This window comes from Hyperoodon ampullatus, assembly GCF_949752795.1.
Source record: "Hyperoodon ampullatus genome assembly, chromosome: 17".
Taxonomy (NCBI): domain Eukaryota; kingdom Metazoa; phylum Chordata; class Mammalia; order Artiodactyla; family Ziphiidae; genus Hyperoodon; species Hyperoodon ampullatus.
Genome location: NC_136930.1, coordinates 52,945,822 through 52,973,649, shown reverse-complemented (window position 1 = coordinate 52,973,649; position 27,828 = coordinate 52,945,822). Strand labels below are relative to the sequence as shown.

Below are 27,828 nucleotides of genomic sequence, written 5' to 3'. Positions count from 1 at the left end.
CCTTGTGTCAGCACCAGATACTGTTACATCTAATCTTTGCAAGTAGTTTTTTACTTCACCTTGGGCAGTTTTCTCATGGCTTAATCAGTATTCTGCCAAATAACTCAAGGAGTTTTCTCCCTATGTCTCCAGAGATCTGTGTGTGTGTCCTCTCTTGTATTCTGTATCACTAAGTCTATCCAATTAGTTGTGTCCTGTCCAATCCATCTTTTCAACTCAGGGTGTCTGCCGGATTCTGTATGGGGTCCTTCTCCCTGTGCCACAACCTGGAAACTCTCTTTGGGCAGTAAGACCAGGCAGTCATAGCAATCACCTCATTTGTTTCCTGTCACTCAAGGATCACTGTGCTTTGCTGCCTGATGAAACTTGTATTTTTTTTGATGGGGTGGGATTGGCAAGTTGTTTCAAATGGAGAGTAAATTCTTCCTTGTTTCTCCATCTTGAAGGAAAGAAGTCCTCCTACTTACTTTGAAAATGTCTCATTTTTTAAAATACTGAACATTCTAACAATTAAGAAATATGCTTTACTGTTTTCATAGTATACCACCCCAATCTGAGCCTTTAAAACTCTTACCTAGTACCCTTTAAGTATTAGCTCAAACGGCACATTTGGCAAAAGCCTTCTTAGGGCACTTCTTCCTCATATCCCTTTTGGCAAAAACTGATTTCTCTACATTGTATAACTCTTTTATGGCAGTTCCTTACATCACTAACCTATAAACTTAATAGGGCAGTAGTAACTGGGGCTGTTTGTATCATTGACCCTCTAGCACTTGATACATAAATTGACTGAGTAAATAGTTGTTGACTGACTCAAATATCTCATATGAATTTTATTTTAGCTATTAGTGCACATGACTTACCATTCCACTCCATTTAAAATACTTGCAGAGAGGGCTTGTAATTTATAGATAACATAACACACAGTTTCTAGTATATTGTATGTTTTCAATATACAATTATGAAAAAGAAGGAAATAATGAATATATTCAGAATAAAGGAAATATACTGAGTAACATTATTTTTCACATTGAATAACATTTTTTTTATTCATGGATAAATACCTAAGTCTTTTATTTATTTTCCAACTTTAGTAAAGAAAAACACATACTATTTCTTAAGATTGAAAATTAGATTAAATTTTTTACTGAATTGTTTTTGGTTTTCCTTAGGAATTTTTAAACAAGTTAAAAAACACTCAATTCAACACAGACTGGGAGCAAATAACATATCAAAATATAAAGTCTCTTTTTTATGTCAGTTCTTCAAGGAGAAATATTGTGTTGAGTAAGGTATTTCAAGCATTAGTTTTTAAATGCTGAATTGCTGTTAAACTAGAAACTGAGAATTTTAACAGTTGATTTACTTCACAGGCAAACACCTCAGGAGCAACCCAAACCAAAAGCAAAAATAAAAATATCCTTCAAAAAGAAACACAGAGAGAGGTTTCAGTGGAAATTAAAACAGATTAAACTCCTGTAATTAAAGAATCTAACATACTGAAAATATTATATGTGATGATCTGTTGTTGATTAGAACCAGTGTTTCAGAGTCCTTCTCATTAATTTACAGTGGAAGTTAATTTCAATATATGATTGATAGAATCATGTAATTTTGGAGCTGGAAGAGATTGTATCATAGACTTATATGCATAGGTCAGGAAACTGAGGCACCAAATCATTTAACTGATTTACTGAATACTGACAGAGCTCACCACTAAACAGTTATTTCTGCCACATAAATGGATGAATTTTCCCATTAATTTTTTTATTTCTTATATATACCAGAAACATTAAATTCAAATAAAGTATATGTTTAATAAATTTTGATTTAATGTAATTTCCTTTTGTAGGCATTATTTTTCTAGTATCTATATGCAAGGACATAAATATGAACTTAAAATGAATTAAGTATGAAAAAATTTAAAGTATTGAACTAAATTTCTAAACCAAATTCCTGATTCCAATTTTTGGAAAACCCACCTAAAGAAAACAAAACCATCCTTTTTTTCTTTTCATTCAAAGTGTTACTATTTCTATTCATAATAAATAAATTTGTCAATGCTTACCATTTGTTAGGATTTATGTTAAGTGCTTTACACAAGTTCTCTCACATAATCCTCAGAACAAATCTATAAAGTATATACTATTATCCTTTCTATTTCACATTTGAAGAAATGGTATCTTACAGAGAAAATATAACTTTCTTTCCTGTGCTAACACAGCTAGTAAATGTAGAGTCTAAGATTTAAACTCAAGTCTTTTTAACTCAGGAAACAATGTTATCAAGTTCACTTCATTTTCTCCTTCTGTATTTTTCCTCCTCCTTGTTTTCTTGCTTTATTTCCTTTTTTTTTTTTTTTTACCATAGTCAAATATATTTGACATGATATAAATATAGGGCATTGCTTATAAGGCATATGGAAATGTTTTGTTAATTTCTAGCCTATTCCTCTCTTACTTTTCCAATTTGTCTACATTTACCAATTGGAGTTCTGCAAAGTTATATCATTTTTTAATGAGCTGACCACTTGTAAAATTTGTGTTTGCTCAACAGTACTTTCCACTTAAAATTGCAATTTTCTCTATATAGCTTAGCAATAATTATTTGGTTATCTCAAGATGAGAGTTCAAACATATAGTACATGTATGTCAGTAATAAATCTAAATCTTGCAGGAGATGAAATATTTTAATATGATGAGTCAAAAGAAAAGAACAGGAGTACTGTTGAATCACATATATTATAATTGAAAATAGGGATCTGATAGATTTAGGACAATATCAGTTGAAAGAGATAAAATCTACAGGATTGATTATATGACACACATTTCAATATAGGATGATTTGAGTAGGAAAGAATTAACAAAAGTCTTAAAATATAGTTGAATAAATCATCTAGTTACAATGGTTGAATGAAAGTAAAATATAAAGAGTTGAATTATATTTAGATTTTTTTTCTACGTTTTAAAAATAAAATTTTGGTTACTTTAAGTGTTTTCCCCCTCCGTCACTGGGCTAGTTATCCTTAGGCAACTAGTACCTCCTGCATAGTGATAATCAAAGGAGTGATCCAATTTTTAGAATATTATTTTATTTTTAACTTATAGTAATATAGTTTATATAAAATATAGTTTAAATGAAATAGAAAGAGAACCGTGGGTATATAATATAATTAGATGACTTATGGATTTAGTTAATAAAAAATCATTTACCCAGAACCTATCATAGAGCCCTTTGCCAGGAACTGGCAAAGTTTAGTAAGGTTGGTCTCTGGTCTCTAATATGTCACACTCAGTAAAGTAGCTTTGGCATTTCAAGCATTTTTGCCCTTTGAGAATTTCCTACCAGAGTGATTTGCAAATACACCTTTTATTTGCTTGATTGCCCAGCGGCAAAACAAACACACACACATGCACAAACACACACAGATTTTTTGTTCTTAAAACACTCCTTTCCAGTCACATGTGTAGATGTGTCACCTGTGATTTTCCTTATCCATTTTCATGATTTTAGAAAACATTTTTGGAATAAATATAATTTAATAATAATGGTAATGCCCCTACTTTTCTTCCTCATATCTAGCCTTATTACAGATATTGGTAAAAGGATAAAATGTTCCTCACATAAATTATAACTGCTAATATTCTCCAGCTTCAGATTATAGAGGAATTGAGAAATTGTACACTTAATTAATCTTTCTCTAAAAATATGCCTCGAAACCAAGAACTCTTCCCTCTTCTCTATGCTTATCCTTCTGCATCTCCAGACAGGTCCTTATTAAACCCACCGCCAGTGCTGGAGTATGAAGTTTCCCCCAAATAACTAATTTTCTCATGGGTGAGTAAAAGAATATATCATGAGATCAAAACCATGCATTCAAATATCATGAACACTTTGGCAGAGAAATTATAAATGTTAAGAAACATCCACAGAACTTAAACCAAGCTGGAAGGAAAAGATATATGCTACAACATCAAGAAGCTTATAACAGTGTCCTGATTTTAAGATTTGGTGAAGTCCCCTTCTGTAATGTTCAGACTGAGAGAGAAGATCTAAAAACTAAGCACAAGTAAATACTCATTAAAAACATATATACATTTTTGTTAACACAGAAACCCTTCAAGATACTAATAGTATGGAAACATTATCTTTCACAAAATGTAACAGGCAGAGCCACCTCTGGTACCTAGGGCACATAGTGTTTGGGAAAAAGATACAATCTGTGCCAGGACAGGGCTTTTCAAGTAAGGATGGGCTGTCAGGTCTAAAGAAAAGAAAAACAAAAACAAACAAACAAACAAAAATATATATGTATATGTATACATATATATATGTATATAAATTGTTTCTTGGATTTTTTTTTAACCTACCAGGACTTCTGCTTCCGAACTGATCAATGCCCTGCATCCTACAAGTCATTTGGGCCAGGGACAGCATACTTAATCATATCCAGTGATGAATGAAACTACGGCTTTTTGTTCCAAATAACCAGCACAGAAATGGCTCTTACCCAATCTTTTTTTACCAACCTGAGAATTCTCATGGATTTTTTTTATAGAGGATAGGTCAGGGAGCTGGGCTAGTCTTACACAAGAGAAAGCTGGGGGCTATCCCTGCATGGAACTGAGGGAGATGAAGCTAAAAAGTCATCTAAATCTTCTCAAGAAGAGAGAATTATCCTTCAGTGCAGCCGTTCTCAAACAGGGGTGATTTTGCTTCCCAGGGGCAATGTCTGGACATATATTTGGCTGTCACATTGCAGGTGAGTGGGATGTGTTATTGGTATCTAGCAGGTAGAGATCAATGTTAAACACCCCCCATGCATAAAGCAGCCAAGAATTATTGGTCCCAAATGTCATAGTGCCAAGGTTAAAGTTGAGAAAACGTACCTTACTGAGATATAAAAAGGAAACTAACTTTTGCATTGGGAGATTGTATAGAATCAGAAGTGTTACCAGGGAAGTGGCTTGAGCACCTTTCTGGAACTTCATTGTGCTACAGAACTCTGTTCTGGACTTGAAACTCAGCAAAGCACATGTGTAATAATGTCCAAGCAAGCATGTCCATTGCTGCACTGTGTACAGTGGCAAAATGATGGGATAACTCAAATATCAGTCACAGGGGTTTGGTTACATGAATCATATCACATGTATATCCATACAAGGGAATATCATATCATTAAAAACAAGTTAAATGGATCTATATGTATTAACATGCAAAAATGTTCATTAGATATTGAGTAAAAAATGAATTCTGTTGTAAAAATGTGGGTAATGTGATCATATTTTTTAAAAAATGCATATTTATAATGTTCATTTAAGAAGTTAAAAGAGAAAGTAGTTTTGAGGTGGCATAGATTGACTAGAATTACCACAATTATGTTTTATATTTAGCATAGAAGTTATATACTTAGATTTATCATAAATGATGCCAAATAAGCATCAATTACATGATAGAAGCTAATTAGAAAAGCTCACACAAAACCAAACTCAAACGTTTCAAACAATTCATGTGTTTTTGAGAATTTGAGTTGTTTAATCATTCCTTACATACTCATTCACTCATTTATTCTTTAGACAAATATTTTACTTAATCTCTTATGATTAGTCATGCCCAAGACTAGGCTCAGAGAATACAGTAGTATACAAAAGAGACAAAATAACTGTCTTCATGGAGTTTATTGGGTTGTGGGTGTGTGGATGCATGCGTGTGCGTGCACTTTTGCAGTGTGCGTGCACTCTTGCTGTGTGCATAAGGGATTTGGTGACTTTAGAAAAGATTCTCTTGCATTAAACCACAGCACCCTGTTGATAGGCACTAATGTCTCTGAATTTTAGGGGAAAGCCCTGAAGAGCTACTATTCTAAGGTTTTGCCTAAAAAAACCCGAAAGCCTCTTTTTGTTGCTGAAAACAAGCTGGTGGTGACTGAATTGACTTGTGGAGCAGGTGCTGTTTACAAAGATTGTTGCTATTGGAAACTTCCTCTTTGACCTTTGCTTCATTATGAAACCACTAGAACAAATCCTTCTGAAGCTGTTGTTATCAGGCATTTCATTCATGATGCTGCCAAGATATGCAGAACTCTTCCTCAGTGCTTCTCTAAAATAAACCCTCTGTCCTCTTTCGGTGGCTACATCTCACTCAGCTCATGTGCCTTACGACTGGGTTAGCTGTTCTTTCTTGCCAGAATTCTAATTCAGTCTGTAAAGCCCTGCCCAGAAAACAATAACTATCTGTTGGTGTTCTCTTTAATTTTCCTTCTTCTTAGCTTTGAATCTAGATTAAAAATATAAAATAACAAGTAAAATAAAATAAATTGAAGTCTTAAACTCATTTTTATATGATTACACGTTTTAAAGCTGCAAAAAGAATTGACATTTTATGGTAAACAAGCAGGATTTGGTTTCCTATCCAACTCAGTTGTACGATTGAAAAAATATTTTCCTCGTCAGTAACTAAAAGAATTAAAATCATCCTATATACAAAATTCTTATTAGGAGTCAGATAGAAACACTCAATGAGTGTGATTTCAGCAAACTCTTCAGGGCTCTGAGGATTAGCAGGCGGAGTGAATATTATTCTTTAATTTAAATGTCATCTTTCATGGTCCTAAATTTCTTAGGCTCAACAGATTAGAATAATATGAAAAAAACCTTGACATTCATAATTTTAATGGTAAATTAAAAAAACTGAAAGCCTCTTTTTGTTACTTTTATTGTATATAAATACAATATAATTTAATTGTCATTAACGTCTTCTATGTCTTAATCTATTTTTAGTCTTTAACCCTAGACTTCCAAAATGGGAACTATTAATTAATTACTGTTAATTCAAAATAAAAATGAGGCAGTATAACTTAGATTTACCTGGTAAAATTATTTGTCGTTTAATGAAAAAAAAATTCAAAAGGCAAAACAAATACTAAAAGGCAGGTATACCACATGTTTTTTGTCTCCAGAAAAGGAAAAGTGATGTGACCTTTTGTGTTTTCCTTTTTCTCTTAGCCACCAGAAAGCGTTTAGCCAAGCATGCTTAAATCATGTTTCTCAAAACAGCAAGTGCTTTTGTGGCTTATATATGATCTCTGTTATGCCTTGTTCTTAAATGCCATATTTAGACTTAATTCTGTTTCCTATGCTGTCACCAGTCTTTTTGAAAGTTTTTGTGTGGCGTCATTTTATAAATGAGAATATTATATATGTAATTTGAGACAGCTTTATGGACCAGCGTGATTGTTAGAATTTCGTGCTCAAAAGGCTCCTGTAATTGGTGTTTAATGCTCTCAAAATTTTTAATGATTTAATCTTTGAATTTGTGTTTTATAATTAAGGCCCACTGGGACAATGGAACATGTGCTGAAGGTTTGGAGAGTCTGCTCTTGTACAGTTTGCCTCCTTGCCTCCCTGTCTTTCTAGGATGGGTTATAGGCCTTTAGCTCCCTACCACCTGGTGCCCCTGGCCCTCCCTGGCCTTCCCACTACCACCCCTGCTTTGGACCACTGATGCCTTCTGCCCAGCCGGTCCATCATGTCATTAGCAGAAGGAGGCTCACACTGCACCTTTGTTCTCCACCCCTTTGTGGGGTCTGGGTGCAAGCGTGGGTGGGGCTGCTTGGAGTTGGCTGTACTCATGGAGTCTTGGGGCAGAGCAGGGCAGCAGCTAACCTTTTCCTAGACTGGCAATACAAGGCAGATTTGCCAAGCACTTGACAGAGGCCTCTTACTCACCCCTAATCCAGGAAGCAAACACATTCCAGAGTGGAGGTCGCAATTTCTTGAGGATTTTTCTGTCACTTGGGATGGCAATGAGATGATGGAAATGGGAAATTGATTTCTCTATCCCTAGCTCTGGCATTTTCATTTTTCACTAGGCCCACAGATTATGTATCTTGCCCAGTATGTGATAAATTCACATTTTATAGTTTATTCATTCTTTCATTTTTTCAATAAAATTATTATTTTTGCACCTAGCATTATGTTAGTTAAAAACTATGATAATATCCAGTTGAGTGGCACTGTGCAGAAAATATACTCTCAGTCCAGCAAGCCTGATAAATTAGAGATTTCAGTAACCATATATAGGAGTATAAATTTCAAATATTATGTTAGAAATCTCGATCCTATAGGATATCTTCTCCATGATTATTTAATTCAGGTTAAAAGAGGTTACCACATCAGAGTTTTTTACAACATAATCGCATATTAACCTGGCCTTTTTGAGTCTAAATGACAGTTTCTGAGCCATATGTATAGAATCTGTAATAAGTAACTGATCATAATCAGGAATTGCCAGTATGTGGTTTAAATATGCTTATGTTTTATCATTAAAAATGAGCATGATAACTAATTTTCCCTACTTTTATATTAAGTATGCCATATGCTTACTATTTCTTTCCATTAAATACATGCCACATTAACTATCTGCTCTTCCAATCCAATATTGATAGTAATCAGTTGTGGAGACCCAGGTATACCAGCCAGTGGACTGAGATATGGAGATGATTATGTGGTTGGACAAAATGTTTCCTACATGTGCCAGCCAGGCTATACGATGGAATTGAATGGTTCCAGAATCAGGACTTGTACAACTAATGGAACTTGGAGTGGAGTAATGCCGGCTTGTAGAGGTATGATAATGATTTCTTCAATATTTATGTGATAACCACCACATATTTTCTGCATTAATATGCAAATTTAAAGTAAATTTAAATAGTATTTTTTTGTATTGTTTCACTTTTTTCTCTGGTACCAAAATTGAGTGCTTTAAACCATATAGATAATAACATATAAGATTTTAAAACATTTTAACAAAAACATTATATCTCATTGTAAGTAATGATAATGAACTGTCATACAACCAAAATAACAAAAATATCATGTTCTGTGATATGTAATTGCCATCATAATTTATATTGATTGATGAATACTTAAAAGAGAATATAACCATAATGAACTAGAACTTTAACTTGATTATCTACCTGGGTCAAGTTATTCATGGATGGGAAGAAAAACTTTCTATAATTTGAAAACAATCAGCCTGAATTGTTGAGCTGTACTTTTTCTTAAAAGGTAAACCTGTTTCTTTAAAGAATGTAATCTAGAAGTAATATTTTAGTCAATATAGGTGTAAGTTTACTACTTTATGCTATTTGTTTTTCCATTGAAAATATTTTCATAAATTTTTGCCAATTTTTTTATTATTTGTGAAATACTGTAGATACAATGTCAGATAATTTATACTGTTTTATAGTAATACTGATTGTTAATCATCGAGATTTCTCATTAAGGTGCATCTCTAAATGCCTATGAATTGCCAGTTTAATATCTCCCTGACATAATCTAACACAAAAGAATAATGCCAATGTGTTTCTTTTCTTCTTGATTACACAGTTTCCTAATCAGATCACTATAAATATACAGTTAGTCTGTGAAAATATATGAACAGACATTTTATATTTTAGAAAATATTTCATACATTATTAATTGATTCTGATAATGACAATGTTATACAACTCCCAAAATTGATTTATATATGTTGCTAGTCAGCAAAATAAAATCATTCCTCATTTTTAGATTCTGTAATTGGTACCCCTCTTTTTCCCTTCACTTCTATCACCTTATCTAACCCATCTTTGCTCGAGGACAACTTAATTTTAAAAATGAATGTTTAAAAATTTTATAATGCATTTAGAAACTATATAGTAAGTTTTAGCATATGAATCTAAGTGGTTGATAGAACCAATTTGGATATTTTAATGAGATACACAATCTGTCTTTTCAAAAATGTCACAGAATTACTCCCAAATTCCTTGCTACAATGCTGACACTTTATATAGCCAAACAACCCAGCTTTTCAGTCTTTCTAAATGTCACTGGAAAATAATTTTATATAAAACCAGTAATTTATCAGTTGCAGTATACTGGATAGAAGGTCACCCTCTCTTTGCCTCCCCTTCAATGTCAGAAAGCTTGTTATTTTGTAAGAGAATATCTGACAACCAGTAGCCATTATGTTGCCAAGAAGTAGTCACATCCTAGAAGGACTAATTCCAGGGATGTTTCAGGAATACTACCAGGAGAATAAAACATGCCACACCATATTGTCCTCCAAAGGGTTAAATTAGCACATATGCCTCTTCTAATGATATTTATTTTTTTAACACCAGCATATTTTAGCAGCTGTGTCTAATCATTTTTAATGTAATTACAGCTGTTACCTGCCCAACTCCTCCCCAGATTTCTAATGGAAGGTTGGAAGGAACAAATTTCGACTGGGGCTTTAGTGTTAGCTACATCTGTTCTCCAGGCTATGAACTATCCTTTCCTGCTGTTTTGACCTGTGTGGGGAATGGTACCTGGAGTGGGGAAGTACCACAGTGCTTACGTAAGTATACTTTCCATACTTAAAATTATATGTTTTCACTCTCCTAGAGCTACTTTACTGTGATTACAGCTGTTACATAATTTTTTTTCAGATTTTGCCAGGACAAATATGAGATTGTTAAGCTCTTTCCCATGCATAATTAAAATTCAATTAAAATCAGCATTTACCAGTGTAGCTATTTTTTATACAATCCAACCATTATGTTCCCTCTGCTCTAACTTTTAGGCTAAACTGCATTGTTTGCAAAACACACTATACATTTTACACATCTTGTTTTTTTGGATGATGTCCTCTACTCAGGTTTATGTCCCTTAAAGGCAGAGATTTTTGTGTTTGTTCACTGTTGTACCTCTGATATATAGTGCAATCCTTGGCAGATATCAAACTTAGAATGCTATAGTAATTAAGACATTACAACATTGGTGCAGGGATAGAAAGTAAACCAGTATTAGAGAATAGAGGGCACAAAACCATGTATTGATACTTGATGTATTATAGAACAAATCAGTGGGGAAGGAATGGAAATTTCAATTAATGCAATAAGGCAATTCGTTTACACACACACACACACACATACACACACACACACACAAACTTTGTCTCACACCAAATAGCAAATCAATGTCAAATCATTAGGGAATTAAAAATAAAAGTTTTAAATATTACAACACTACCTAAATGCCCTTGAAGTAAGAAAGGATCTCTTAAAATGTGATGCAAAAGCTCCACCCATAACTGAAAAAGTGGAAAAAATAAGCTACATTATTAATTTTAAATTTCTCATTTCAAAAGCCCAATCATAAACCTGATAGTTTATTTGAAGAGCTTCCTATTAAGTGATTGCAAATACTATGCATACATACAACCATTTTGCTGGCCCATCAGATCATTCATATCACATTTGCTACAGAGAGTATTACTAACCAGTTTTATTGAGCATGAGAGATAAAACTAATTTACTTTTGCAATTGTGGTCTGTTAGACTTCAATTTATGCAACATCTAAAGAAGCTCTCTCTAGGTAATATGATTTATTAGAGTATGTTCCAAGCCTCAAGGTTGATGTCACACAGATTGACCCTTAAAATTCTGATGCTAAGGATCATCTTAAAACAGACCAATGTGTTCTGAATGAGACTAGATATTCTATAGCTACTTCAGAATAAATAGCAACAAGGGGATTTTACAGAGATGAGTTTATGGTAAAGTTTATTTGATATGAATGAAAAAATCTCAATTAAAAAGTTTCTTGATATAATGTTTTATTTTTTGATCTATTAAAATGCAAATAATAAAAAAATACTTACTATAGACATTTAAATTGTAATAAATATCCAAATATAATAAGGCTCACTTTGTTCCAATTGCTCTACATATATTATTTTTAGTACATAGAACTCCTGGCTAAGTATGTTCAGTCATGACATTTTAATAGATAATGACACGGGCTCAGAGAGGTCAAATTGTAAGGACACTGGGTAACTCTGCCATCATTTAGGGGACCAGCTACATTATTGTGTGGCCTAAAGTCATATTACTAGTAAATGGCAGAGTATGAATTCCAGTTCAGAGAAGGTAGACCTAAGAGACAATTCTCTTATCCATTGAATAGCCAAATTCAATAATTATAGGTATTTAACAAAGAAGAAAATCTTTTCTCGTTAAATCTGTTCAAACTATGCCTTTTTATCTTAAAGTTTATATCACTGTGAACTGAAGCCTTTTGAAAATAAACCCTGTAAGCCTCTAAACTTGACACCAGTAGGTTGTTTGGTTTAGTACATGGAAATCTAAAGATAGAAAACAGATTGAATGATGGGGGGTCTGGGAGGGGGGATTGAAGAGTTTATGTGGTTGCATCTCTCCTCCTTTCTTTTTTTCATTGAATAAAGATGAGATTCTGAGTTGAATGACTCAGCAGAAATATGCTAGAGAAATATTTCAGAAGTAAATTATAAAATAACTGTGAGATAACTTAGTAATAGAAATGATTGCTAAAGCTGAAGTACCCATTGATAATGTTCACTGAGGAAATAGCCATTGAATTTAAAATGTGCTAGAGATACAAAGACTAATAACACAAGGAGCCTGGCCTTTGGGGTTTGATATTATGTTGCTAGAAGTGCTTGGATGACAAGTACCACTAAGGCTTACAGTATCTAAGAAATGGTGAAAATTAAAACAAAACACAATAAATAAATATTTATTTTACATGTGTTACCATACTTTGAACATTTCCCCAGTTTATTTTATTTTAATATTTACTTTATGATTACTTTTCATCTTAACTGTTTTAAAAGAAAAAAATGTTTCTAAAAAGAGGTTTAAAAGTCCAAGTTTCTTGAGTCTTGAATTTCAGGGAAGGTCTTTGAACACTGAGTTTGAGACTAAGGTATTCTATAAATAAGGTATTCATTTATTCCAGGTTTCCTGGAACAATTCTTGTTTATTCTGTTATCCTGGAAGGTGTCCTATCCAGTTAGAATCCTCCTTTTACTCTCAAAAGTGTCTTGATTTGGATGATGCATTTTATAGTCACTCAACCTATAACTATCTTAAGGCTACATTTATACTTTAAAACATTTGGTTATTTCTGTTTGCTTTATAGGGGAATAAGCTTTCAGGTGCTGAATCTGCAAATTTAAAAATTGAGTATACTTTTAAAACATAGTTAAAATAGTAAATTTTATGTTATGTATTTTTGACTGCAGTAAAAAAAAAAAAAGGAAAACATGCAATATGTACTTTGCCTCAGTTATCTACTAGATTTGAAGCCATCTGATCTCATCCTCTCCTACACTTCTGCGTGCTTACTCTGCTCCAGTCTCATTGGCCTTACTCTTCCTCCAGCATGCCAGATTTGACCCAGCACAGGGCTTTGGCAATGCTGTTTCCTCTATCTGCAATGTTCTCCCTTGTGATATCAACATGGCTGAATGTTTTTTTTTTTTCCTCCAAATCTTTTCTCAGTGAGAGACACCCATGCTACCTTATTAAAATCCACTACCACTACTCACCATCTAGCACATCCACACGTACAGTCCTGATCTCCTTCGCCCACACTATTTTTCCCCATGGGACTTATTATCTTCCCATATACTACCATTTTTACTTATTAATTATGCTTATTGTTTGTTTGCTTTACTCACAAAAGCATAAACTCCACAAGTGAAGGAACCTTAGTTTGTTTACTAATAAGTGCAAGCACCTAATTTACCTAGAATAGTGTCTGTTTTTTAGTACTTTAAAAATATATGTTGAATGGAATCATCTAATCAATTTGTTTAGAACTATTGTCAAGTTGATTTCTTCAGTGATTATAGAACATTGAGATTCCTTGGTTTTGTATGGATCTGGATTCTGATGGCCTTCTTTTCTCTTTAAAAAACTACCACCACCCCCCACCAATATTTTGACGAGGAAGACAACCGAATACTCGGATACTAGGATACGTGATCCGAGTGTTCAACAGAGCACGTATCATTGAAACAAATAACTATGTCTTTTATATACATTAAAAAATACATAGCAATCTGGAGAGTATATCCTAGACCATTATGTTTCTTTGTTTCTCATAGAGCTATCTGTGAATCACATGCCTTTTCAAGAATACACTCCAACTTTGTAGCCTATATGTACAAATATGTGGTTTGATTCTGGTCAATATAGAACAAAAAAATACCAAAAAATCTACAATTGTTAAGGTGGTCTACTAGGTGGAAAAATATTTGAATCAAACTAATTTTTAAAAAATATTATGCTGAGTTGAATATTCAGCATTTATTCATGTAGACAAAAGCTAAACAAATTTTCATTGGGATAGATTAACATGGATAGCATGTCACTTTAGTGCAGTATTTCAGTTATTATCATCATTTTTCTGAACTGTTTACTCTGATGAATCTAAATCACTATATAATTGTCTTTCTTTTCACTTCCAGCAAAGTTTTGTGGTGACCCTGGTATACCTGCCCAAGGGAAAAGAGAAGGCAAAAGCTTTATATACCAGTCAGAGGTTTCATTCAGCTGCAATTCTCCTTTCATATTAGTGGGATCTAGCACCAGAATATGTCAGGCAGATGGCACTTGGAGTGGATCATCACCTCACTGCATAGGTAATATTAATTAAAGATTGATAATGCTCAGTAATTTGGGAATTAATAGATAGTAGGGAGGTTTAATGGTTTTCTTTATCCTATAAACTATAGTTGATTAAATGTGAAAAACAAATGTAAAATATAGAAGCCATTGGAAGGCACTGAAAATTAATATCGTTAAACATATATTATTTTTAGTACATAAAACTTCTAGAATAAATGCTTAAAATAGTTTCCCTGTTTATCAGTAAAATGAAAAAGAAAAAAGCTTCCAGATTAATATCATGAAATATCAGTACTAACATTTGTATAGAGCTTTATAGTTAATAAAGCATATTCAAGTGAAATTACACTTGCTTCAAAAATATTAAAAAGGTACTTTGATTTCAAAATGACTCTAAGTACATTTTTGTAATCCTAAATTTTTTTGTGTTTTGTTGTCATATATTTTATTGAAGTATAGTTGATGTACAAAATTGTGTAAGTTACAGATGTTCAGTATAGTGATTCATAATTTTTAAAGGTTGTACTCCATTTATAGTTATTATAAAATATTGGCTATGTGTCCTGTGTTGTACAGTATATCCTTATAGCTTATTGTATATATAGTAGTTTGGACTTCTTAATCCCCTACCCCTATTTTGCCCCTCCCTCCTTCCCTCTCTCCAGTGGTAACCACTAGAATGTTCTCTATATCTGTGAGTGTGCTTCTTTTTTGTTATATTCACTAGTTGTTGTATTTTTTAGATTTCACATATAAGTGATATCATACAGTATTTGTCTTTCTCTGACTTATTTCGCTTAGCATAATACCCTCCAGGTCCATCTGTGTTGCTGCAAATGGCAAAATTTCATTTTTTGCTATAGCTGAGTAGTATTCTATTATATTCTCTCTCTCTCTCTCTCTCTCTCTCTCTCTCTCTCTCTCTCTATATATATATATATATATATATATATATATATATATATATATATACCATATCTTCTTTATCCATTTATCTGTTAATGGACATTTAAGTTGCTTCCATATCTTGGAAATTGTAAATAACACTGCTATGAACGTTGGGGTATATGTATCTTTTTGATTTAGAGTTTTAGTTTTTGGGGGGGTATATACCCAGGAGTGGAATTGCTGGGTCATAGGGCAGTTCTGTTTTTAGCCTTTGAGAAACCTTCATACTGTTTTTCACAGCAGCTCTACCAATTTACATTCCCACCAACAGTGTATGAGTGTTCCCTTTTCTACTAAAATTAAATTCCACATTGAATAAATTAACCAAATAACCTGTCATACAAGCTAGCCAAATCAGAGACTACCACCCCTACCATTTTTATGCCTGAATCTCCTACAGGTGTCAGTGAAAAATGCAAATAACTAAGTCCTGTTTCTGGAAAAATAATTTATTTCTTGAAGGGAATATTAACCTACTTGATATTATAACTTAGTAAAGTCGTTGAGCAAATGTTTTATGTATGTGTTCCTCTTTCATATCCTTCATTTTCCCTTAACTTTTTATTCACAGAGTTAGTTGGATGTCAAGTGCTTTTATATTAGAAGGGTTCAAAGTTCAAGAATTGCATAATTCATATAAACTGCAGTCTACCTGAATTTCCTGCTTTAAGATTATCAGGCTTCTGTTCATAGAGATAACGTTATTAGATTTTACTCTTCATTATTATCCAGGGCCCTTTCATTAAGCCCTACCCAGATCTCTTAAAATTATTTTATGTGGGAGAAATATACATTTAAATAAAACTGTAAATTTTAAAGGAATATCACGTTTTTAATCTTTATTTTAGAACCCACCCGTACCTCATGTGAAAACCCAGGAGTGCCACGTCATGGATCTCAAAACAGTACATTTGGATTTCAAGTGGGTACTTTTTATCATTATTTTTTTCCAGTTTTATTGAGATATAATTGACATACATCACTGTATAAGTTTAAAGTGTACAGCACAATGGTGTGAATGATTACTGCAGTAATTTTAGTTAGCAATCCAGAGAGTATGTCCTCCATTATCTCATATACATACAATAAAAAAGCAAAAAAGAAAAAAAAATTCCTTGTGGTAAGAATTATTAGGACCTACTTTCTTAACAACTTTCCTATATACAATACAGCAGTGATAACTATACTCATCACTGTTGTATATTACATATCTAGTACTTACATATCTTATAACTAGAAGTTTACACCTTTTCACTACCTTCCTTCAATCCTGACCCCTCCCCCCTCCACTGCTCTGGTAACCACAGATCTGATTTCTTTTTATGTGAGTTCGGCTTTTTGTTGTTTTAGATTCCACATATAAGTGAGATCATATTGTCTTTGTCTTTCTGTTGTCTGAGTTATTTCATCAAATGGATACTTTAAATATTTCCATTTAATATAAGCTAGATCAAAAGGCTTTGGTTCATGTACACAAATCCTGTTAATGCAAACAGAAAAAAAAAGTCATGCTTATATCTGCATTCAAAAACACCTTTTAAAAAAGGTAACAGGGGGGGTTTCCCTGGTGGCGCAGTGGTTGAGTGTCCGCCTGCAAATGCAGGGGACACGGGTTCGTGCCCTGGTCCGGGAAGATCCCATATGCCACGGAGCGGCTAGGCCCGTGAGCCGTGGCCGCTGAGCCTGTGCGTCCGGAGCCTGTGCTCCGCAGCGGGAGAGGCCACAACAGTGAGAGGCCTGCGTACCGCAAAAAAAAAAAAAAAAAAAAAAAAAAAAAAAGGTAACAGGAAATGAAAGAGTGGAAATAAAAAGAAATTAGAAGGAATATATGCTTCAAGATATAGCCTAGGGCTTCCCTGGTGGCGCAGTGGTTGAGAGTCCGCCTGCCGATGCAGGGGACACGGGTTCGTGCCGCGGTTTGGGAAGATCCCATATGCCGTGGAGCGGCTGGGCCCATGAGCCGTGGCCGCTGAGCCTGTGCGTCCGGAGCCTGTGCTCTGCAATGGGAGAGGCACAACAGTGAGAGGCCCGCGTTCCGCAAAAAAAAAAAAAAAAAGATATAGCCTAACTGACCATGAGGATAAAAAAAAAATTGGAGAGAGCTGTGAGCATAGGAAAATCTGTAAGCAGTAGCTAGTATGTAAGAGAAATATTAAGTGATGGAGTAGATGGGTAAGCTCTACAGGAAGATACGGGGACAATGAGGAAAAGTGTAGGTGAAAGTGATCCGGGTGACCTCGGCCTGCAGCGGCTTAAAGCAGGATTTCGGCTCCCCACCAGAGACTGAGGTCAGGCAGCGGCAGTGAGAGTGCAGAATCCTAGCCACCAGACCACCAGGGACCAGTGGCCAGTGGCAAGGCCCTGGCCTGTCAGCCATGAAGAAATGAATTTCCACATAAGACAGAAAGTAGTGAAGCAACTGAAGTGTTTATTAGGAGGAAAATTAGTACAGTATGTGTGGATAGACACACGGGCGGGCTCAGAGAGAGAGATCCGCACCCTCGTGGCAGTTTGAATCAGTTTTTTGGGGCATTTCTTCCGGGTTTCCTTTGACCAATCATCTTGTTTTGCCTGGTTCTGAGTCCGTATTGTATTTGGTTTATCTCAGGGTCCTCCCCTGTGTGCGTGCACATCTCTTAGCCAAGATGGATTCTAGTGAAGAGGGCTATGGGTAGTTCGCATCACTTACTATGGGGTGGCGCCCCCTCATTTTTTGACCTCCAAGGAGCCTTTCTGTGCATGTGTAGTTGGGGAGGTCTCCTTGACTTCGAGAATGAGGAATATGTGGTCTCTGATCTTCTATCTGGGAAGGGCCCAGCCCCCTCCATCATCCTGCTTTTATGGAGTTTCTGATATTATGGAGTTTCTGTCCATAGGGGAGAACCTGTTCAGCCTGAGGCCCATGTATCTCCTGCCTCAAAAGAGGTTTAAAGAGAAACTGCTGAGACAAAGAGTTACCAAAATATAAAAATGTGGTTATTCAAGAAGGCAATAAAAGACTTTTTTCTTATAATATGTATATAATGCTAAAATAATTTTTAAACATTTTCATTGATGTGGGAAATTTCTGAAAAAATAATTTAACTGTAACCTATTATTATACAACACATATTTGGATTGTAATATTAGAATTCTTTAACATGCCCAGTCACGTGTGGCTGACTTTCTTTTCTCTCTTATTCCAGTTTAGATTTTATGTAGAGATTCAGCAAGATTTTCATTACAGGGGCCTAAGGGGAGCCAAAGTGCATACCAATTCCAAAAGGAAATAGCCAGTTTACACGCTAACCGATTGCCTTGTGTCGCAGGGTTTTCTAAATTGTGCTATTTTGTGTGAAATTCAGTGTGAACCTGAAGAACATTCATTTCTAAAGGAAGTACTCATAACAGGTGCCATATTTTTGTTGCTAAAAATAGTTTCCATTTATCTACAGTTCAGGCACAGTATGAACATTGATTTGATAGCTTTTCCAATTCTTCCTGTTTGCCTCAGGCCTGTCTAGGTAATACAAAAGTGCAAAAAAGCATCTCGGTCTCTATTATGTTGGTGTTTTCAGAAAACTTTAGATTCATATCTCCATAAAATGTTTTATCAGTTGATCGAGATCTTGAAAAATGAACTAGCTAAACAGTATTAGACCTCATCATATAGACCAAGAAACTGAAACAGAACATGACTTGGCTTTGATCACAGAGCAAGTCAATGGCAGTATTTGTACAGAATACAGTCAGTGTCTGTACACTAAATCAGATGATTTTCTGAAGAATCTGAGTCCTTTTTAGGAAATACCCTTTGAGATAATGGAAATTGAAATAAATAAGATTGAGTTTAGAATAGTCATCCAATGAAATGAATAGAGTCATTCACTCTGAATTTTAAGAATTCGATTATAATCATTGAAAAATGTTATCACAAAGTTAAAACTAACCCTGAATTCATACTATTCAGCTAATAAACATACATTAGATCATTGTAGTCTATCTAGATAAATATGAATAGACTAGATTTCAGATATGGTAAAATCTAATAAAATTGTATAATCTCTATTAAAACTACAAATGATATACTGAGTATGTTAAATTAGGGGTGTCAACTTTCATACATGATTATGGCAGATATGTGCTTATATCTGTATATATACTTATTTTATATATTTATATATAAATTATGTTTACTAAACCTGTATAGAGTCAACAGAGTTTAAGAAGTTATGTAATTCTAACTAATATCAATTTATAGATGGATTCCAAATAAATATGGCCTTATATAACTAGAAAAGACTTCTCTACTGGTTGACTAAAAACTCTTGCTTACAATTAGAAAAATTATTTTGAGCTAGCTTAAACCTAAAGGCATTAAAAGCCATGTGTAGCTGTGTCCCAGGCCACAAGAGAAAGGATCTAGGTGAGACTCATCAAGCCTAGAATCTAGGAACTGGACAACGGTACTCAGTCTCTTACACTACTCTGTATTTATCTACTTCGTTTTCTTTCTCTGTAGATTGGCCATATGGCAAAGAGTGCATCATTTCTATTTACATCTCAGCCACATACAGCAAGTGATTAATTGTCTCAATCTCAGTTTCAAATATCCAGAGAGAATCAAAATGTTCCAACTTTTGTATCTACCTCTGGTTTAATCTAGTAACCAGTAGTGAGTTAAATAAAATCATAGCTATAGTTAGCCCACTTCTGGGAGGGACAAGAGAAAGGGGAAAGTTATAAATTGCAGAGGCACTCTGAATTTCCTAATTTTCTCTTTAATGTGTTTATTTTGTTCACTCTCCTTTTCTTTAAAGATTTATATAGTAGATTTTTGGACATTTATATAATTACTAAAATATAAGAATATATCACCTGTTGCTAGAGATGACAAAAACTCTAGTGTTAGAAAAAAGTACTCAAAGTAATTTCTCTTTTTATCTAAAATATTATAAAATGGAACAATTTTAGCTAAAAATGTATTAGTAGTAAGGAGAGTAAGTATCAAAATGATTGATGCAACATCCAGATTAATTATGGAGGAAATGCCAAACACAAATATTTTACTAACTGCTGTATTACTCTAAATTGAGCTCTGGGGTTTGGAAGACACATTACACTGATTTAGGACTTGTTACATAAAATTATTATAAATATAAAATATTTTTAATCTGATTTTAAATATTTAATTCCAGGGTATTAAACATAAGATATTTAACCCTACCAGAATAACCATTACGAAAAAGCTCTGTCTTGACTACAGAGACTACAAAAGCATCCTTGACTGAGGGGTACGGAGACAGAAATAATCAACTAAAGACAACATGATCAACTATTTGTGACTGTTGACACCTTTCATTCTCTGGCTTCTGTTTCCAAAAGCAAGTCTGGACCACCCAGTTTTATAGATACAGGACTCCTGGGTACAACAGTAGCCATCTTGGCAACCACAGTTCACCCTACTATTGAATGTAGCTGACAGTTGCTGAGCCTTTACAGCTTTTAAAATTTGAAGGTTGGGGATTAGAGAAACATGAGAGGCTGCTCATTGACTATTGAAGTGATCAAAGATATAAATTAAGTACCATTTTAAAACTTTGTTCCTATTTATCAAATGGTTACTATCTACAGCTGTAGTACTTATTAACTTATTAAAAATCATGTTAAAAAATCTAACTCATAAACGATTAGCTAATACTAGACTAATAATTCTAGACTAAGACTAATACTAGAGTGTTCAAAACACTCTAAAAGACATTTTATTCATATTTTGGAGAAGAAAATATTTACATGTTTAATTAAGTTAGGCTACCTATAAAGTACTGTGTGATATAATATCAATAAAGTACTTAAAATGACACTTTAATGTTTTATTTAAAACCATATATCATGCACTTTTAAACTTCAGTATTGAATATTGACTGGTGTGTAGAATCCAATTTCATAGTTAAAAAGTAATTTGAGAGTAGAATAGAACTTTTTCCCTGGTATTCACAAAACCGTTTTGCCATTTCAGGCTTCAAAAGAAAAAAAAAATGTGCCTTTGCATCTCTAAGCATATCTGTAAAGAAATACAGATTCTGTTGAGTAGCCTCTGAAACTTGGCTTTCTTACATTTGGTTGCTTCATGTGACAATCCCTGTGCAATGAATGGAAATATGATTTTTAGATTAAGTGACTTTTCCAAAATAAAAAAGCAAAACCAACCATGGTGATTATGTATGACTTCCAGTTTATAATTGAAATAAGTACATAAGTACATTGAATGAGGCAGGTGTGTTACATAGTGTTTTATTACCTTAAATGGTGAATATCATAACATGAATTTTAAAACAAAAAAGTAAAATTAAACATTTAAAATCGAAGTCTTCTGATTATTTTTTAATAAAAACTGATAAAACACCTTAATTCTGTTTTTCTCATTCAGGAAGCTCAGGGCCCAAAATTGATGCTCTGTCAGTGAAAATCCCTTGTACCTCATCTTAAGTATATGTGTTATCCTTTCATTTTTATGATCCTGCCTTTATACTTAAATTTTATTAATTTTAATATATTAAAATTTTATTAGAAGCTACCTCAACTTTTCTTGGGTAAAGTATTTAATATAAACATAATAAAAATACTAATATAAAATAGTTGTTTAAAATATATTACAGAGGGAGCATATGAATTTTTGATGCCTTTATTATATATATATTTTGATAAGTTGCTAAGAGCCATACTGCATACTCCAGTTAAGCAAATATTTGATATTGAAAATCAGACACAAAAAAACACAGTGATGAAAATTCTAGCAAAGTAATAGTAAGGGTAATAAAACATCATGAAAGGGAAGATAGATCTTATTCAGAATGTTTTAAATTTCTAAAATTTTGATTAATCATATGATTAGATTTCTAACTTCATGACTAAGGAACTGAACTGTAACATTTTAAAGAAGGAATAAAGAGTTAAAGAAGGTAAGTCATATTTACTAATTAGACATGTCTTATAATTTTATAGTGTATTTGTAAACAACATGCTAATTTGGGCCAACTTAAAGAAAATTTTATTTAAACATTAACTGTAATTAAAACGATATGGATTTTTAAAATTCTTGATATAAAAATAATTTTTAAAATTAATTTTTACATTTTATATAATTGCTTATACAAATAACACTTTTATTAGTAAATATTGGCAGGAAAATTGTACATAAATTACTTTACAAGAATTTTTAAAATTATATAATGGAAAATTTTATAATGCTACTTATTTTTCTACAAATATTCAAATTATATTATTTATGTTAGAAATTATTTATAGTCAGAGGAATTTACATGACAAGTTGGCAAAGGAAGGAGAGATATGTAAAATATACTATTAAGTGGATTTATCACTGGCAAAATTATTAATTCACTAATATTTAGAGAAAATTTTGATGATTGATTTGAATAAAACAAATGCTGAATAAAAATCAGTTACTAAATTTGTATAACTCTAGGTATCTTAAATATTAAGTATAAGTATTTGTGAATTTGACAAAAATTTTGTTATTAAATGTGTTAATGATATATAGAAAAACTTTAAATAGATTTTAGTTCTATGGTATCTGGTTAATATGTAAAGCAGTATTGTGATTTCAGGAAAGATTACAGACATGAGGAAAAAGTCTTAGAGGTAAAAAAAAAAGTGTATGTAATCCACCATGTTTCTCATTCCTTACTAATATAAAGGTTGATGAAATAACCCAAATATACTCTTCAAAGAACAAATAATGATTTAACTTTATGTTAATTAAACTATGGAAGGGATATCACTACATTTTAAGAAACTGATAGACATGTTAAATCTTTTTAAGTAATCAAATAATTTTATACTAAGTTCTTAGGCCCCATTCCTTCAGTTGCTCCAAAATTTTCAAGACACTTTTCTAAGCTCTTGGTGTATAATGGTGAATAACATATGGTCCTTGGCTGAGAGGAGCTAACATTTTGGTGTGTGGGTCAGATGGAATAGATGATTTTATAGGATAGGTTGATAATATTAATAACATTGAAAGGAGCTAATAAAGCCCATAAGAGACAGCTTTCCTAATCTGCTTGCTGCAGGGAAAGCTTTCTAGAAATTTTGTCTGAGCTAAATCTTTTAGGGTAAGATCTAGGAAAAAATAGTTGGGAAATGCATTCCATGTGGGAGGGACAGTGTAAAAATACGCAGGTATTATGGGAACTACAAAAATTCAATATTATATGAGCACAATTTGAGTAAAAGTAAGTGGTTAATGAAGATGCTAGAGACAGCTAGTGATCAGTTTATGGAGGCTTTTATCCACCAAGTTAACATAATGTAACTTTATCCTATGCGGGATAAGCCAGTAAAGATTTTAAGGAGGATAATGATAAAGTAAAACTTTCATGTTGAATAAATCACTCTGACTTTAGAGTGAAAAATAAATTCAATGGGGTCAAGACTGGAGAAGTGGAGACAAGTTAGATGATGATTATAATTGGCTATAACAGTAATTCTCAAAGTGTGGTCCCTGACCAGCAGCAGCAGTATTACCTGGGAACTTATTGGAAATGTGGATTTTGGGGTCTCCCTCAGATTACCCAGTCAGAAATTCCTGAGGGGAGCTCAGCTCTCTGTGTTTGGGTAAGTCCTTCTGGTGATTATGTTATCTGCTAAAGTTTGAGAACCCTTGAGAAACCATGTTGAGGACTAAAACAAGATGTATACATGGGAAAAGAGGGAAGGGGACAGTCTGAGAAAGATTTAGGAGGTAAAATTGTCAGTCTTTGATGGTAGATTAAATGAGGGGAGATTTATGGTTGAAGGCTGGCCATTAACTGAGATCTAGCCTAAAGTAAGATTGCTGGATTGATAGAGGTGATGGGTTTTGTGGAGCCAGTTTGCCTAAAGGATGGAATTGCAAAATCCACATGATCAGTTGTATAAACTATATGAGGAAGTAAAAATCTGTAGCGCCATATTGCACAACTTCAGGGAGTATGTGAATGGCATGCTCTGGAGCACAGTTTGAAGGATTATATTGAGTAGAGCATGAAAAGTGCTCCCTGGAGTGGAGCAATGTAGTAGCCCTGGACAAAATCGAGCATTAAGAAGATAAGAGATCTCCTAGATACAGAGATGATGCTGTCATGGAAGGCATAATATGAGATAACTGGAAGGATAAAGGTTGTTATAAGAGAATGACTATTAGAACTGAACGTTTCAAGTGTAGCATAGTTCTGGGTGATAACAAGAATATGAAAGATGGTGGAATATAGCTATTCTCAAGGTCCAAGTGGAATCTTGTATCAAATTATGTCACATTAAGCTTAGCCTCATGTTGCTTTAGCAGGTGGGAGTAGGAACTAATGGGGAAAAAAGAAAACACAGTCTATGTGAAAAGCCCTAAGACAGCAATTGAACATTGTCAGACTCCATATGCTGGGGAAGGCTGAAGAGGCAGACTCTAAATACCCCTTATCTTCTCCTTCACCTCTAATCATTTAATAAATCCTGATGATTTTTCCTTTTAATATATTTTGAGTAAACAACTTCCTTCCAATGTCTATTGCCACAAGTTGGTCAAGCTTTATCCACTCAAATCTAAGATGGCAATTCAAGCCTCATAATTAGAATTACTGTTCATCATTCTTTTTGTTTCATAGTTTCACCATACAGTGGTTAGTTTAATTTTTCAAAGATATTATTTTTTACATAAATTTTAGTTGCTCTGAAAGCTTTAGCAACTTTATGTTTTTATTTTAAAAATTCAAATGCTATAGCCTGCTATTTGAGAGTCTTGAGAAACTGATTATTATGTCTCTGACTTAATAATTATAGCTGGAATTTATTTAAAGCTTATGTTCGATGCCCATGTGGAGCGAATTATATATCCTATTTTATTTAATCCTTAAGTCGCAAGAGAAACAATATCATCTTTATATAGAGAGAGTTAAGTCTCAAAGAGGAGATATACCTTATTCAAGATCAGAGTCAAAGTTAAAGCCGAGTATACACACCCCTGGGGTCTGTTTTCTTTTTTACCTGTATCTCACTGCTTTCCACTTTACTTCCAAATTCCCAGCTTACTGTGTAAATTATCTATGATAACCAATCAAAAGTGCTCTCTTTTTTCCTAAACCATATGATGTATGTTTTAAGCACCATACATTTTCTCATAATATTCTTATCTTTTCTACTTATATCAGTTGTTTTCAAATGTTAGTTTGCATTAAAATCACTTGGAGGGCTTTTTAAAACACAAATTGCTGGTTGCTACCCTAAGAGTTTCTGATGCAGTGGGTCTCAGCTAAGTTTCCAGAATTGGCATTTCTAACAAATTCCTAGGTTATGCTGAGGTTACTGGTCTGGGGACCACACTTTGAGAACCATTGTTCTATATATTTATCTAAATTATACATCCCTTAAAAGCTTAATGCAAATAGCATGTCTTCCATTGTATTTTTCTGTTACCAATCCAACCTTCAATAATCACCTTTATGTCCAATCTCATATTGCATTTACTGTCTTACATATTCACCACCTCTTGTGTTGTTAGCTATCTTTATTTCCATATCTGCCTTTATCCATCTTCATTTATCTGTCTTTATTTATCTCTCTGTCTGTCTATCTTGTATTCATATGTAGCTTATTGGCCTTTGGTATCATATATTTTCTTCAAATTACCATGGCAAATATTTGGCACCTATGTATACATTGTATTCAAGTATTTGATGATGATATGCACACAAAGAGATCTAAGTTTTATTTTTCTTTAGTTTTTTTCCCCAATTTTATTTTACATCAGATTTCAGTTTCTTTTCCTTCCAACCTCTACCTTGCAGAATTTCTTTTGAAAGCATTTTCTCGTCCATGTGTTTTTTCTATTTGTTGCTGTATTTGAAGTTGCATTGGGACATTTGTTTTTCTCTCTGTAATTTGCTATAGGTAGGAAGTGTTGTACAGTTCCACTGCAAAAAAGGACATCTTCTCCAAGGGTCTACAACACGTACCTGCCTTCCTGACCTCACGTGGAGTGGAATTCAGCCTGAGTGCATTCGTAAGTATTGTGGCTAAGAAAATTATACTTATGAAGGATAAGAATTTATATGCATTTTTTCTTCCACATGTGAAAATAAACTTACATGTATGTAAAAGAGGTGTCACATTGTTTTTTTAGGTTATTATAAAATATAATTCATGCATATAGTGTTTTACTGTAGCATACACCCATGCCTCGTGGGGAGCATTATTCTTTAAGAAGTCAGAAGGCACAGGGCAAAATTTTGTTCTTTTTGAAAAGCTCTTGTAATTGCATTCAGTTTGGTCACCGGGTAACTTTAGATGATGATTATTTTTTAGGTTCATAGATCTGAACCTATGAATCTGAAGTACTTGTGAGATACAGGAGGCTCCAACATAGTAGAGACTCAATCTTTTTCACTTGTGAAATTCTCTGAGAACCTGAGGAAAGCTAGAAACGTCCATGAAATGATATATGCATGAATACCTTAACCAAAAATTTGAATGCTACTTAGGATTTCTTGGAGCTCCTAAATGTACACTGACCCTAAGTTGAAAGCACTTGCTGTACAGATTGAATAAGAGCAAAGATCACTAAACAGTCTTTTCTGAATACAGTTAGAAATAAATTTTAGCTGGTGAGTTATCTCTTTTTTCCCTCCTACTTCCTCTTTTTATTTCCTCTCCATCTTTTTTGCGGGGGAGAAAAATGAAGAGTAAGCAGGAATAGAAATACTCATCAGAATGGTTTCTAGATTTTAGGATTTGCTGAAGTCCAAATAAGTCCTGTGAATTTACTCCATCCCTGTTCAGAACCACCCAAATAATCACAGGGGCCCCTGTAGATCCTCAGTTTACTGAAAAGCAGCGGAACACTCCACTGAGAAGTCATGTCACATGCCTGGCTGGCTTATATTTAAATACAGCAAAATTCCTTAAAAGAGAATTCCTCAGAGCGTGTACGTACTTTAGAACAGCTCTGTGGGATGTACCTAGGTATTTCATAGTAAACTAAGATTATTTGATGACCTGCACATGGGATATGATGATTTAAATAAAATTAAATGGCTTCTGTTACTGCAGAGCATCTCAGAATATCTAATAAGTGCATAATGGGGCTTAAGAATGTAGCAGAAACAGACTATTTTTGTTTATTCTTAGCAGTATTTCCCCAATGAGAATTAAATTTTATTAACTGAATTATATTAAATATAAACCACATAACAAAATGTTTTTCACATAATGTTAAAAATATTAGCTATTATTTATACCTTAGTACATATCCACTAGGAAACAAATGGAAAAAAACTTTTCCAAACAAATTTGTCCACAGAACACTTTTTCTCAGAGACCATCTTTAAGGGTCTGTATCCATGAACAAATGATCAGAAATGTTGCCTTG

General features: G+C 33.5%; 1 protein-coding gene across 3 annotated transcripts in view; it reads left to right on the top strand.

Annotated features, from left to right (window-relative positions):
- The window catches only part of CSMD3 (CUB and Sushi multiple domains 3), a gene marked incomplete at its 5' end in the record, with an annotated part of 1,086,230 nt that overhangs the window by 1,032,094 nt on the left and 26,308 nt on the right, over positions 1 to 27,828 (top strand). For all 3 annotated transcript variants that reach the window (XM_079722286.1, XM_079722285.1, XM_079722284.1), the window contains 5 exons: positions 8,447 to 8,626; positions 10,210 to 10,383; positions 14,324 to 14,497; positions 16,280 to 16,353; positions 26,352 to 26,463. In XM_079722286.1, the coding sequence (XP_079578412.1) occupies positions 8,447 to 8,626; positions 10,210 to 10,383; positions 14,324 to 14,497; positions 16,280 to 16,353; positions 26,352 to 26,463 (714 nt within the window). The remainder of the gene's footprint in view (positions 1 to 8,446; positions 8,627 to 10,209; positions 10,384 to 14,323; positions 14,498 to 16,279; positions 16,354 to 26,351; positions 26,464 to 27,828) is intronic.